A 13,614-nucleotide genomic window follows, 5' to 3' on the forward strand; every position below is an offset into this window, starting at 1 on the left:
GGTGTGTTTCATACCTGAGTCTGCTTTTTTGGTATACTTTTTACTCTGGCCTCGGATGATGAGAATGAAAATAAGGAGGAGGATAAAGATGAGTCCCACAAGAGCAATGACTACCAAGAACCACCACTCCTCATAGAAGGGAGACACTTTCTGGGCTGAAACCAAAATAATAGATATTAATATCTGATATTTAGCACAACACTGCGTAAGTCTTCATTTTATATTACGACCGACCTGATATGGAAGGGGACGGGGCACTGGGGGACCCGTAGCCATAGTCATTGACGGCAATTACTCGAAAGTCGTAGGTGACCCCTTCTCGTAGCATGTCCATATTAAGCGTGTAGGATGTCACTTCTCTGGGAATGTCTTTGATGAGAATGTCCCACAATCCTTCATCTAAAGGCAAAATAAGAAAATCTGTGAATAAAATTAAAGTGTACGGTGGACAGATTAAAACTCAAACAATAAGTATGTTTGTAATTGGCCCACCAGATGGTCTGGCCTCTATGACGTATCGCGTGATGGGTGCACGGCCTTGATCGCCACTTGTCCAATGCAGTGTGAGAGCTGTGCCATATCGAGAAATAAAGGGTTCTCCTGGAGGGCCCGGAGCTCCTGAGAAAACAAGAACGGTGGATAAAAAATGACAAGGGAGTCCTCAAAGGATTCGATTATTGACACTGTAATAAAGAAAAGCTATAGCATCCCACCTTCTCCGGGTCCAGTGGTGATGTTGGCCTCAACCTCGGGGCCGTAAGTGAGAGTTTTGGCCCGGATGCGAAAGTTGTATGTGACGCCATCGGCCAGGTCTTTGATCTTCATCCACTGGGGAGCACTGCCCTTCACATCTACTGTCACTATCTTACTGACACCTGGAGTGCGAGGAGAGGAGTCTGTACAGGAAACACTAAGACTCTAGATACTGCTTTCTACAAGCGACAAAGAGCCAAGCTTTGTGCATAAGCGCAGACATACAGTCACACACAAGACCAGATAAACTCACTGTCAGAGACCAGGAAAATATATTTATTGCTTTATCTAGCTTAACTCTTGGTCGATTAGCAGATAGCCACAGGACCACAGCAGCTCAGCGTTCCACCTCTGCTCCCAATTACTCGACAATCTGGTTCAGGCAACTGCATTTAGCTGGCTGTTAACTATGTTGATCTCACTGAGGGTAAAAACTGTACAACACTCCAACATATTTTATCAGCCATGCCATATATGTTACTGCAGGGCCTACACTCATCTGTAACAAATTAGAGCGGAAGCTTAAGCAGTGCAGGTCAAAAAAAGAGTATGGTTAAGAGGCTTGAGGTCGTAAATCACTGCGTGAGAAAAGCAAGCTGAGGAATGTCAAGCAATGGCAGAGTTGTTAGGTTCCAGGAGTTTCTCACCATCAACTGGAGTGCAGGGCTCATAAACCAGGCGGTAGCCCTCAATGATGCCGTTGGCCTGCTTCGGCTCTCCCCAGGACACGTTGACCGAAGTGGTGGTCAACTCACTGAAGTGCACGTAGCTCGGAGCACTTGGCGCTTGTGTCAAAGAAAGTGGGAAAAGTTGAGATGTTAATATAACAGTCGTGAGATGAAACCACGTATACAATGAAGACACAACACTGCAAAGTACTGACCAAGAGCTGTCACGGTGAAGTAAATATGAATTGAAAAAATTACATTTGTAAGTTTTCTTTAAAAACATTTTTTATTAGTTACTTGTGCTTTTTCCTTCAAAACTACACTGGCAACAAAACGTTTTGGTTTTTGGATCAGCAAATCAGTGAAATCCATGGGCAGTGCTTAGTGTCTACAGCCAAGAAGAACATTTGCCAAATTCATAAAAGACAAGCTATGCAAATTAGCACAGAACTTGAATACTAGGACAGTTCAGAAAAAAATAAATAAATAAAAAGAATAATCAGCAGAAATTAAATGTTGCATGTAATGAAAGAGGACCAAACAAAGTCCTGCACAGCAGTATAGGCAACTAATTCCCCCAAACCCAAAAGAAGACACTGAAGTGACACTAAAATTCATTCTGTGACCTTGAACCACAGCTTTGAGAAATTTGAGTGCTGAACCAACCCAGATCCAGCTAAGTGTCAGGATTTAGACACAATTCTGCATAAAAATCACAAAAGCTTGTGTTGGCTTACTTCCCAGTACCCTGTTGTGTGAGGAGCCAAAATTCCTGCCTGTGTTTTTAAGTTCTCAGCACTTTGTACCCCTTGCCAATGTCACAGCCTTCAAGGGGGTGGGAGAGACGTGAGAAATATACACTGTAAACCATTCTCTGCAGAAATCGCAGAGGAGGGACTTTCACTAGCTCGTAAACACAGACATCTTTGTGCAGTTGTAGCCAAAAAATACTAATCTACATGTGTCCCCCGCACTTTGTATTCTTTTCTCCCCTGCTGTCATTAGGCTGCTTCCCCCATGGCTTGTCCAGTAGGTTGTGCCAAAAAAAAAAAGATCTCTAATACTACATCTCACAGGACAAAACTAAACTGTTCAGTGAGAATGTTTCCTGCTGAATAGGAGGGAAAGCTTTTATGTTATTTGTCTTAAAGCTATAGAAACACAATGAGTCAATATGAAAACACTGCCTATTCTCTTTCAGCCACCTTTTGTACCGCTCTACTCTTCAAAAGCTTTGAAAACCATGTATCCACCGAGCGATGTGGTTAAATAATGAGCAGTCTCGTTGTGCAGATGACAGGGGGAGGGGGGATTAATGAAAGATAAAGAGGAATAAGATATATAGATCCAAAGACTGCAAAAAGCAAGATGCTGCAAGATAAATCCCTCTGGTCTTTTGAAGGATCACTGTAATCTTTCCGTCCACGTCTGAATTTTGCGTGACTCACCTGCTTGCTGAGTGCGCCCTCTGGTGGGCAGGGAGCGGGGCCCATCCCCTGCAGCGTTGAAGGCTGCCACACTGATCATGTAGGTGGTGTATCCTGTCAGATTTTTAAGCTTCACCCCAAGCTCTGGCAGGAACAGGGTACGCAGGCGCTCTGTCTCATTTTGGAGCTGAAACTCCCAAAAATAGATCTGGAAAGAAAATGAAAGAGTTTGGGATTCATAAGGTTTTCAATGAAAATATATAAACATGGACATAAATACACATTATTGATACCTTGTAGCCCTGTATGTCTCCATTCTGGGCATCCAGAGGAGGTGGGTCCCACGTAACATCCAGCTGTGTTGCTGTTGAGGACTGGACCACCACATTTTGCGGAGGGGCTGTTGGGACTAGATAAGGGCAGGATTTAAGTAATTGAGCTATTATGTGATATAACTGCTAAAAATTGAATAAAGATAAAGGGTAAGTAGTCTTGCAGACTTGCTGCATAGAGAGAAAAGAAACATACCCGCCTCTCCAACAAACACTTCCTGTGGTGCACTGCTAGGACCCTCCCCCACCGCATTATACACACTGAGACGAATCTCATAGCGTTTGTGTTTACTCAAATCTGCAAGCAGAGAACCCATAGCAGTATTTTAATAGAACAGTTAGGATGAAAGAGTAATAAGAAGTTACTCCGGTGAGAGACAGTCACAGTGATGCCCGTGGCAGAACAATGGAGTGTGAGAATTAAGAAGCATACTGATAAAAAGATGAAGTTGTTGTGGGGACGTGGAAGATTTGTCAGTGATTAAAAAGACGGAAAGCATGCTGAAATAATGACAGGGAAGCCTGGAGAGATTAAAGTCATTTGCACACAGTAAGAAACTGCGGTGGTCCCTTAGTGGCTACAGATGAGTGGGAGGATGGAAGGCACACTTGCTGTAAATTAGTATACAAGTGGCATATTTTGTGCAAATAAACTTTCACAGATGACATGCAAACAGATGGAGGGTAATGGAAGAGAGGGGCATAAAGAGAGATACGCGACTTACTATCGAGTTCATACTGGGTGAGCGAGGATTCACTCAAGTTCCTGACGCTGTAGGGAGCTGGAGTTTAAATAGGAAAATAGGGAGGAATAAAAGCGGGTTTAGAAAAATGGCAAAGAGCGTATTTCTGTTTATATATTTTTGGATCGCCTGCAGCATTCGGTGATGCTAGAGCAGCATAATTAAGTGAAGGTATTTAAATAACAGGTAGAAGCTTTCAAAAAGTAGCTAACTCACCAGTAAGATCAGCCCAGTTGGTTGAGGGACTGTTGACTGTGCGGACAGTGAAGCTGCGTACTCTGTCATAGTGTAGCTCCCTGTACCTGACTCTGAACCCCAACAAGACTCCGTTTATATGGTCCTCAGGAGGAGGCTAGGAGGAGAGGAAGTCTGCTTAATGTCCAACATTAATGATGGCCAATTAATATTAGTTTCTATTCTATTATCCTTTGCAAAATAAAAGAAAGAAAAAGCATTTTCTAGCTACCAACCTACCTGCCATCTGACCAGTACAGAGGTGGTGGTGTGGGGTGTAACAGACAATATTGTTGGTGCTTTGTCTGGAGCTAGAAAAGATAAAAAACCAACAACATTGTGTTACCAATTCAGCATAGCTGTGGAAAGCGATACGGCGTTCAAACAGTGTGGTGGAGAACAGCTCGACAGTAAATACACATACTGTTGACGTAAAGTATTCACCGAGATAATTCAAAGTCAAAGCTTAAATGTAAAGGCATGCTTTCGCAGTTAGAAACTCAATGGAAAAATCAATAGATAATGTCTCTGTGGTGCGTGCTGGGTTAGTCACAAATTCTTACCATCCTGTAGCGTAGTGATGGCTTCACTCTCCTCACAGTATTCACTGTCTCCAATGTCATTGGTGGCTTTAACACGGAACTGGTAAGAAGTAAATGGCTTTAACCTTGAGGGAGAGAAGAAAGCATGTATATGTCACACAAAGCCACTAACAATAATAAGGGTAATGCAGTTATTAAAGCAGACGTTTATGTTTACCTGTCCACTATATAGGAGTTTGTTTCATGACTGACTGATGCAGAGTGAACAGTCCAGTTGCTGTCTGGAAGCTCTCTGTACTGGACTGTATAGTAACGAACTGGGGACAAGCCATCGCTGCCTGGTTCCCATGACAACAGCACTCTGCGAGCCTGGACTTCCTCTTGAGGCACTGTGGGACGGCTCGTGGGCTGGGGTCGAGCTAAAGGGCACAGACAGACACACACGGTCCCTCTCAGCCTTAATATTTAGAGGTGGATCATTTAAATAATACATTTTAGCTGCAGCATTTTACACTAACCTCTCTTCTCTGTTGTGACCACCAGAGCCTCAGCAGCCTCCCCCCAACCCTTGCGTGTTTGAGCAGTGAGCCGGAATACATAAACCATCTCTGGTTTCAGTCCAGCTGCTGTGTACTGTCGTGCACTGGGGCTCAGCACATCTACGGTGGCAGCATTGCTATTTGAAGAGTTTCTTCTGAATGTGATCTGATAAGCTAAGAAGACAAACTCATATCAAAATAAAGTCATGCATAGAAAGGGATAAGCAAGAAGAACAAATTGGCTCCAGTGCAAAATCAAACCAGAGGAGATGGGGAAATTTGAAGGGAAATTCCACTCTTGGTCAAATTCTTTTTTTTTAAATCATGGCTTAAGACTTAAGGCTCTTTTTCCCCCCTGATTTCTATGAAATTTAATTTGGGACACTCCAGAACTAAAGCTGAGCTGTAAGTTTTTATTTTTCTGTTTAATTTGTCTTTTTTATTTTAGCTGATTTTCATCTTCTCGTATATTTTACTCATGTTACATCCCATTAATTTGTGTCTTTTTATTGCCTTCTATGTCTTTTATAGCTTTGCTTAATGTCTTTAATATATCATTCACTGCCCTTTATAACTCCTACATATTGAAAGCTGTTATAAAAATAAAGTTCCACTGCCTTGACTAGCCTTGACTTTCTCTCCCAATGCTATCAAAGTCTATAACAGAAGTTCTGCTTATTGTAAACTCACCCAGTATAATTCCATTAGGCTGTGCAGGAGGTTGCCAGATAAGCCTAACAGAGGTGGTTCTGACTTCTGGGAACAAGATGCCAACTGGAGGGCCTGGTACTGTCACAGCAAATGAAAAATCATTAGGCAAGAATATCATACATAACAGAAATCCAGTGATTTAAGAAAAGCAAATGTATACATTTGAAAAGAGAACATTATTGATATTACATTTGTTTAGAGATGAAACATGAACAGCTTCAGCTACAGCAGAAAGGTTAAAGTTTCTTGGAAAAGTTAATTTACCATCATCCAAAGTCCTCTCTAGAATGGACGGTGAGCTGCACCTTCCGTCTCCGATTCGTGTGAAGGCTAATACCTGGATCTCATAGAGGACATACTTGCCCAGACCAGTTAGCTGGACACTATGACTGGTGTTTCCCTCTACTGTCCAGAAATCTGGAGCTGTGTCTGAGTCCTTCTCCTTATAAACAACCTGAAAGATGCAGAATATTTTACATAATGACTTTAGGAGTATTAGTACTTAGAAGCACATTATTTATATGAATTTTACTCTGAAATCTGTTTCAATTTCAGACAAACAGTCAGAGTGTTACCTTATAGCCCAAGATGAGTCCATTGCGGTCAGTCTCTTGGACCTCTCCCCACCGCACCAATATGCTGCTGGAGGTGGTGGCGAATGCTGAGACATTGGTGGGGCCGCTGGAGGGGACTGCAGCAGAAGATAAAGGAGGACATTTAAAGGACTTCAATGACATTTATGTGATTTATGTTGCCATAGGATATTTATTTTCTTACCAGACTCCCTTGTCCTGCAGTGGACTGGCTGACTCCATGGTCCAGAGCCAATACCGTTGATGGCCTGAACTCTGACCTCATACTCTGTCCATTCTTCCAAGTCCTCTATGGTGAACTCCCTCTCTAGGCGGTCCATTATGACGTGAGAAAGGACCCCCCCTTTAGTTCCGGCTTTGGCGTACTGGATGCGATACCCAACCAGATCTGGATTGCCATTGTGCTCCCACTCTGGAAGAGGCTAAGATGATTTTGTTTTGTTGCTGTTTTTATATCCACAGTTCAAGCAAGATCAATAGAAATTTCATCATAATTGACAGTAGGTATAATGTACATAATTTACAGTAGCTACAAAGTGTTGCCAGAACAACAAGAATTCGTTTGAATTGCAGGGATGAGCTTAGATTTTAAAATGCGATAATGTTTTAAGAAAACTGCAGAACTTTAAATCAGGAACTACAGGTTCATATTTAGGCTACACGTCTTGAAAAGCAATTAAAATGTAGTTGCTTAGCAGGGCATAAATATAGCTTTTCGGATTTTTAAAAATATATTATTACTGAAATGCAACAATATTCTTCCAATCACTTTCACTTAACTTTGTCTATCACTACTAATAAGATTAACATAGATCAATTATTTGAGAATAGCATCTATCACCAGCACTTGCAAACATATGATGTTTGCAAGTGGTTAAATGCACTGAACATAAGGAGCTGTAGTTTTTAAATTAGCGTGGTCCTGATTCATAGGTGCTTCTATGCCACAGCCATGAAGTGAGCCACAAAATTTTTACGACAGTTTAACACTCAGCTTGTGAAAGGAGGTCACGATCAGTGAGCTATGTCATCAATTTGTAGAGCCTATTACCCAGCTGACACCTATTTGCTGGTATATCTACCTTTTTTAATCCTTTTAAGGAGCTGCAGGAATGCCACGAGTCTCTGTGTCTCGGTGCTTAGGTGACACCACGGTGACGCAAAGAGAACCACGCTGACACAGAAATTAGCCATAACCAAGGACATAGTGCATGTGGCTTTCTGAACCATTGTAAATATCATCTCCTTTATTTATTCATCATATAACAGAATCCAGAGAAGAGCAGCAAATTTGCAGAAGCAAAAAAAAAACAACAACATAAAAAAGGTTTCTAAACTAAAGCTTTTGAAAACAGGTTTATTTATTTTAAACTGTCAAAGTAATCATTTTATTGCATACTTTTTTTATGTGATTTTTTCCCCACGATTTTTATGGGACCTTAAGTTGGATAAGCGATTAAAGTAAATGGATGGATGAATTTTTATGTCCTTCACCAAAATCTGATTTTTACAAAGCTTATCTTAATAATTTTAACAACCCAAGGGCATTTTCACAATTCTGTCTTATCCCAACCATACTTTCCAACATTTCCAGAAGAAAAAAAAACGTAATTTGAAAATAGCCTTTACATGGTGCATGCAAAAACATGCTAAAATCTACATATCCAAAATTGAGTCCTGACCTAATAATATCTGATGAAACTCAATAAACTTCAGACTGACTGAATTGGGACCAATGTGAAATGAAGGGTGGCTTACCACCCAGCGAAGCCACAGGCTGGTCTCACTAGCTGTGCGCAGGGTGACATTTGCTGGGGCGATGTCTGGAGGGGCCTGCAGGGTCTGGATCTTTCTGGACGGCTGACTTGGAGGACTTGTGCCCACGATGTTTACCTGACGCATTCGGAACCTGCAACAAAGGAAGCCAGATAACTGTGGATAACAGTGTGGATAAACTGGTGTTAATTATGATACAGAGGATTAGAACTAATCTGTTTCAGGTCTGATGAAATGGGACTTTAATGATGTCCAAAAACAAAGTTGGTCAATGTAGCAAAAGGGAACAGGATCTTTTTATGAGCAGAGTTAAAGGCTAAAATAATTCCTAATCTAACATTAGACAGGAGAGACAGTTGATTTTCTGTGTGTGGAGGGTGCGCAGTGGTTTGATGCGTGTGCACTCACCTGTAGTAAGTATAAGGGTTCAGGTCCAGAACCTCCAGTGATCTAGCATCAGGTTCATTAGCCAGCTGCTGAACCATTAGCCACTCTTCATTCTCTCCAATTATACCAATCTAAAATGCATAGGGAAATGGAGTGGTATCAGCAGCTGAACAAATGAAACAAAAATGACAGTTCAACCTAAGCATGAAAATAAAGATAAATACAATAATCTTAAAATGTCTAACTAAATCATACCTGAGCTTCAACCTGCCAACGGGAAATGGATGTTTTGCCATCATAACCAGGTTTGAACTGGAGAGTGACAGAGCGGGGGCCGATGTTGGAGATGGCTAAATTGGTTGGAGGGCCAGGCAGCTCTGTAGTGAAGAATTGAGGAGAAATCAAATGAACACTTGAATGGTAGTAATTGAATTGTTCATAGAATTTAGAGGTTGCTGAACAGAAATCCGCTCAGTAAAATTACTATTCTAGTGTCTACCGAGTACTAATCGTTCAACTACTCAGTAAAGGCCCGACCTGGGGGTACACCAGAGGAAATAGTGGAAGCAGAGAGCTGGCCTTGGCCCTTGGAGGTCATGGCTGCCACCTGGATGGTGTAAGTAGTGAGAGGAGTGAGCCCCGTAACCTTGTACTCCTGAGTCAGGTTGGGCAAATAATGGGTTACTCTGGTATTTGTCCTGTTGAACTCCTCCCAGGAGATGCGATAACCTGAAAGCGGTGGGGAATTACCAGACAGTTACGCAGTAATCGCAGTTTTATGTCTTGGTGACTTAAAACAGTGGACAACGCAAAGGGACATAATCATGTTATATAGTCATTTTTAATGGTTACCTGTGAGAATACCATTTTTCTCTTGTGGCTCCTTCCAACTAACTTTTAGAGAGGTGTCCAATATGTCAGTGAAACTAAGGTGTCCCACTGCACCAGGGGCTATAAAAACACAATAAAAACAAGTAGTGTATGAGTAGGACAACAGCCTGGCACATAATGATCTTTAAATACCAAAATAACTTCCTGAACAGGGACACATACTATCCTCATGTGTGCGTAACCGCTGAGGCGGACTGCGGGGACCGTCTCCCGGGGTAGTGAAGCATAATACTGAAGTGTAGTATTCTGTGAACCTTTTAAGGCCTGCTATATAGCCAATGTGAACGCTGTCCTGAAAGTTGGGGCGCACTGTAACCACAGCGACTTCGTTGGGCCGACTTGGTTCCCAGGCCAAAAGCTGGAAATTGAATAACAGGAGATGTTATTGTGGACATTTTGGGTACCGAAGATTTTTTTTAGGATTTATCAAGTGAGTTAAAAAAAATCTGAGTGATAGTGCTTGTATACTGTAACAACAATGCCCCTCTTGACCACCAGAGTGCACCAGTTTACAGAAAGGAGCTGCTCACCTTATATCCCTGGTTGATTCCATTGATAAACTGCGGGCTCGGGGCAGTCCAGGTAAAGCGCACAGTAGTGGAGTTGACAGCCTCGGCTTGTACATTTCCTGGTGGCACAGTGGGCACTGATCCAGAGGAAGTAAAAAAAAAACATTAAGCGGTGCAGGCAGGGTGAAAGATTAAGGTAGAGGGAGAGAGGGGCAGACAGATAAGCAAAGGAAGAGAGAAAAATGGGAATAGTGATGAGACATGGAAGGAAAAGCCTACAAGAGGCGCTTTCAGACCAACCTCATTTAGAGCGTGAGAATCAGGCTCAGAGAATTTTTTATTTTTGCTCATTTGGGGAGGTAAGAACATGCCAATCACACCGGGTGTGAAAGCAGTTGCCTCAGGCAGCTTCCAGGTGAACCCTGCAGCAGTTTGTTTGAAGCGAGCATGCCACTCTGATGTAACACCGGAAAACAGTCAGGGAGTTGCACATTAATGAAGCTGACTGGCCGGTACTGGTCCTCCTGTCCTTGTGCATTTCTTAATTCTCTTGTATTGAAATTCAGAGCATAACCTGCTCTTCTGCTCTTCTGTCTTTAATGGCACGAATGATGGAAACATCCAATTAACGAGAGCTCAGCTAAACATGTTCGCTGCTCGTGTTCACTAACAATGACACGGATGATGAAACCATTTTTACATTTTTTGCAAGTGAAGAGAAAAGGGAAATAAAATTGCGACATATGCTGTACTTTCCAGGTTTCGTAGTTTTGCTAATTCGCCACAGCACGGTTGTGCTTCTCCAGAAATCGGGCACATTTGTTTAATTGCAGATGCAACGGATTCTGAGCTGGACTCGATCATTAACGGACTAATTGATCAGGCATTACGCAAAATGTGTGCACAAGTTTCCAAGGTTTTAAGATTAGTTGCTCCAGACAGATTCCCTCATTTCCAAATAAAAGTTTGTCGTTAGACAAAACAAAGCGTTCAAAGAGACAGCTTGTATTCATCTCAAAGACACATGTAGGGCTCATTACACAAATGAACAATATTTATACAAAGGGCTATGTATGGAAGAATGCAAAGAGGAAACTGAGGGAGAAATGAGAAAGCACTTGAAGAGCAGTGTTTCTTAAAATAAACAAAAGGCATGTGCTGCTGAAGCTGCACAATTATAATCATAACTAAGACAGACACAAGAGCTCGGTGTATTTATTTCCATACTACAGGAACAAACTAAGAGCCTGCTCTCACTCTCTTTTACGCTACCTGACATTTAGACTTGAAAAGAGTGTAACAGACTAGTAATGCAAAAACCCGAGCGCCTGTAAAATCCAAAGAAGTCAAAAATAACTTCTGAATTTTCCTTGGATAACTGTTTCTTAGCAGGAAATGGAACATATGATGAAATGTGAACCCTCCCAGTTTTCTTATGGATGCTCAAGGGAATATTTATTGAGTATGGTGCAGAGATCTCTGTTCATGTAATGGATTTACCACGACAGGCATCCAGAGATATGTGTTAAGCCTGTCAGAGCTTTATATACAAGTTAAAGGAATTTAAAATCACATTGAACGTCAGCACAGTGCGTCTGAATCGGAAGGCGTTTGGTGAAGTATAGAAGGAACATTTCTAGACATACTGTCATCTACGGATTGACTTTGACTGGCAGCATTGATGACATCTTTAAATCTTAAAGTAAAAACTCAGATTAACCTTTCAACACGCTAACACAAAAGCTGGAATCTACAAAAAGTCAGCATGTTACTGTGTTACAACGTCACGTTGGAAAAAAAATATGAAGCCAGATTTCCAAAAGCTAAACATCTAAAAGCTTGTTCCCTTTAGATCTGCTGCCACAAAGGCAAAAACAGATTTTGCTAATTTGACTTTTATCCTCTGAAGATTTTGAGCAGACAGGGAAACAAGAAGCCTAAGGTGTTGGAATCAGTAGGCGTGTCGAAATATGTAGCTGTATGACACCGGGGAAAGTTCACAATATGTGTTCTAATTACACTACTCAGCATGTACAATGAGAAAAGAAGCCAACTGAGACAGGTTCCCTCTGCAAAAATCAAAAGATATGTCATATATCTGACACTCATCATCACTCAATAGTTTATATGCAGAAACAATTAAATCTGTGCTGAGAAAAACAACCAAAGTCTTTGGGCTGTCAAAATAAAGGTTATACTTATGGAGACTGGGATGTCTGTAATCAGTTAACCCGTAAAGCACTACAGAGGGTGGTGAAGGCAGCAGAGCACATCACTGGCAAGAGGCTTCCTGCCATTCAGGACATTTACCTCCAGCGATGCCTCCGTAAAGCACACAGCATCATCAAGGACCACAGCCACCCAGCACATCAGCTGTTCTCCTTGTTACCATCTGGCAGACGTTACAGGAGTCTGTCTGCTCGGACTACAAGACTTAAAAACAGTTTTTACCACCAAGCCGTACGACACCTCAACCACAACACTTAAACACACACAACACAGCACTCAGAAGCTACCCTGTAGCTTCACAAGTACTCTGTTTAATCTGCACTGGTCACTTCACTTCATTGTCATTGATATTTATATTTAAAGTGCAATACTGTAATTTTCTGCTGCTCATTCCTGTGCAATATCCCATCTGCCCTCCCGTCATATTTCTTTTCAAGATTTTCTTATTTAATCACTAGTGTACATATATTTATATTTATAGATACATATATATTTAGTCATCTTTTCTCTTTTACGATGTCTCTCTAATATTTAGCTCCTTACTATTTTTATATTTTATTTTATTATATTTTATTATATTTTCTGTACTGTATCATGCTACTGAGTGACTGCTGCTCGTCAAACACATTTCATTGCAATGTTGACCCTGTGCTAACTTGCATATGACAAATAAAACTTGAAACTTGAAACTTAATCTCACTAACTGCATGTCTTTGGATTGTAGGAGGAAGTTTAAGTCCCTGGAGACAACCTATGCAGACATGAGGAGAACAAGCAAACTACCCATAGAAACGTTGCCGATTCAAAACTACAACCCTCTTTGGACCTTGTTGTGAGGCAACAGTGCTAATCATAGCGCTGTTCCTGCTGCCACTACTGTATAACATATTATTATTATAGTAAAAACCAACCAACCAACCAACCAACCAACAAACAAACAAACACATTCTAAAATAAAAAAATAAGGACAAATGCAAAAAATCTGGTAACTATGAAACTTTTCTCTTAACTGTTGCAGTCAGAACAAAGTCTGAATAACAGCATGCATTTTAATGGGGCACTCAGTAAAAAAGACACACATTTTCAAAGAAAAAAAATATATTTAAAAGGTAGTAAGCATGTGTTATGCATAACCATACAGAGATATGTGATAAAAATAAGCAAGGACAAAATTAATGAATCTAGATAAATCTCAAACCTCAAACTAAAAGTTAAGTAAAAGCCTGGGCTGAAGTATCTGATGAAGCTTATGGGCTCATAGCTGTATACAGTGTTTATCG

General features: G+C 41.2%; 1 protein-coding gene across 5 annotated transcripts in view; it reads right to left on the minus strand.

The window, feature by feature from the left end:
• The window catches only part of LOC146519965 (protein sidekick-2-like), an 84,839-nt gene that overhangs the window by 5,913 nt on the left and 65,312 nt on the right, over window positions 1-13,614 (minus strand). For 3 of the 5 annotated variants that reach the window (XM_085158320.1, XM_085158313.1, XM_085158318.1), the window contains exons 18-42: window positions 10,127-10,242; window positions 9,759-9,954; window positions 9,558-9,656; window positions 9,243-9,434; window positions 8,961-9,082; window positions 8,727-8,836; window positions 8,301-8,451; window positions 6,727-6,964; window positions 6,525-6,640; window positions 6,214-6,403; window positions 5,929-6,027; window positions 5,218-5,412; window positions 4,917-5,118; window positions 4,721-4,824; window positions 4,398-4,468; window positions 4,140-4,275; window positions 3,906-3,962; window positions 3,377-3,478; window positions 3,142-3,257; window positions 2,870-3,056; window positions 1,401-1,538; window positions 714-896; window positions 493-618; window positions 235-399; window positions 15-155 (exon numbers count right to left, since the gene is read on the minus strand). In XM_085158320.1, coding sequence (XP_085014446.1) covers window positions 15-155; window positions 235-399; window positions 493-618; window positions 714-896; window positions 1,401-1,538; window positions 2,870-3,056; window positions 3,142-3,257; window positions 3,377-3,478; window positions 3,906-3,962; window positions 4,140-4,275; window positions 4,398-4,468; window positions 4,721-4,824; window positions 4,917-5,118; window positions 5,218-5,412; window positions 5,929-6,027; window positions 6,214-6,403; window positions 6,525-6,640; window positions 6,727-6,964; window positions 8,301-8,451; window positions 8,727-8,836; window positions 8,961-9,082; window positions 9,243-9,434; window positions 9,558-9,656; window positions 9,759-9,954; window positions 10,127-10,242 — 3,552 coding nt within the window. The remainder of the gene's footprint in view (window positions 1-14; window positions 156-234; window positions 400-492; window positions 619-713; window positions 897-1,400; window positions 1,539-2,869; window positions 3,057-3,141; window positions 3,258-3,376; window positions 3,479-3,905; window positions 3,963-4,139; window positions 4,276-4,397; window positions 4,469-4,720; window positions 4,825-4,916; window positions 5,119-5,217; window positions 5,413-5,928; window positions 6,028-6,213; window positions 6,404-6,524; window positions 6,641-6,726; window positions 6,965-8,300; window positions 8,452-8,726; window positions 8,837-8,960; window positions 9,083-9,242; window positions 9,435-9,557; window positions 9,657-9,758; window positions 9,955-10,126; window positions 10,243-13,614) is intronic. The other 2 variants (XM_085158314.1, XM_085158319.1) reach the window with 1 other exon arrangement.

This window comes from Neolamprologus multifasciatus, chromosome 4 (assembly GCF_963576455.1).
Source record: "Neolamprologus multifasciatus chromosome 4, fNeoMul1.2, whole genome shotgun sequence".
NCBI classification, from domain to species: domain Eukaryota; kingdom Metazoa; phylum Chordata; class Actinopteri; order Cichliformes; family Cichlidae; genus Neolamprologus; species Neolamprologus multifasciatus.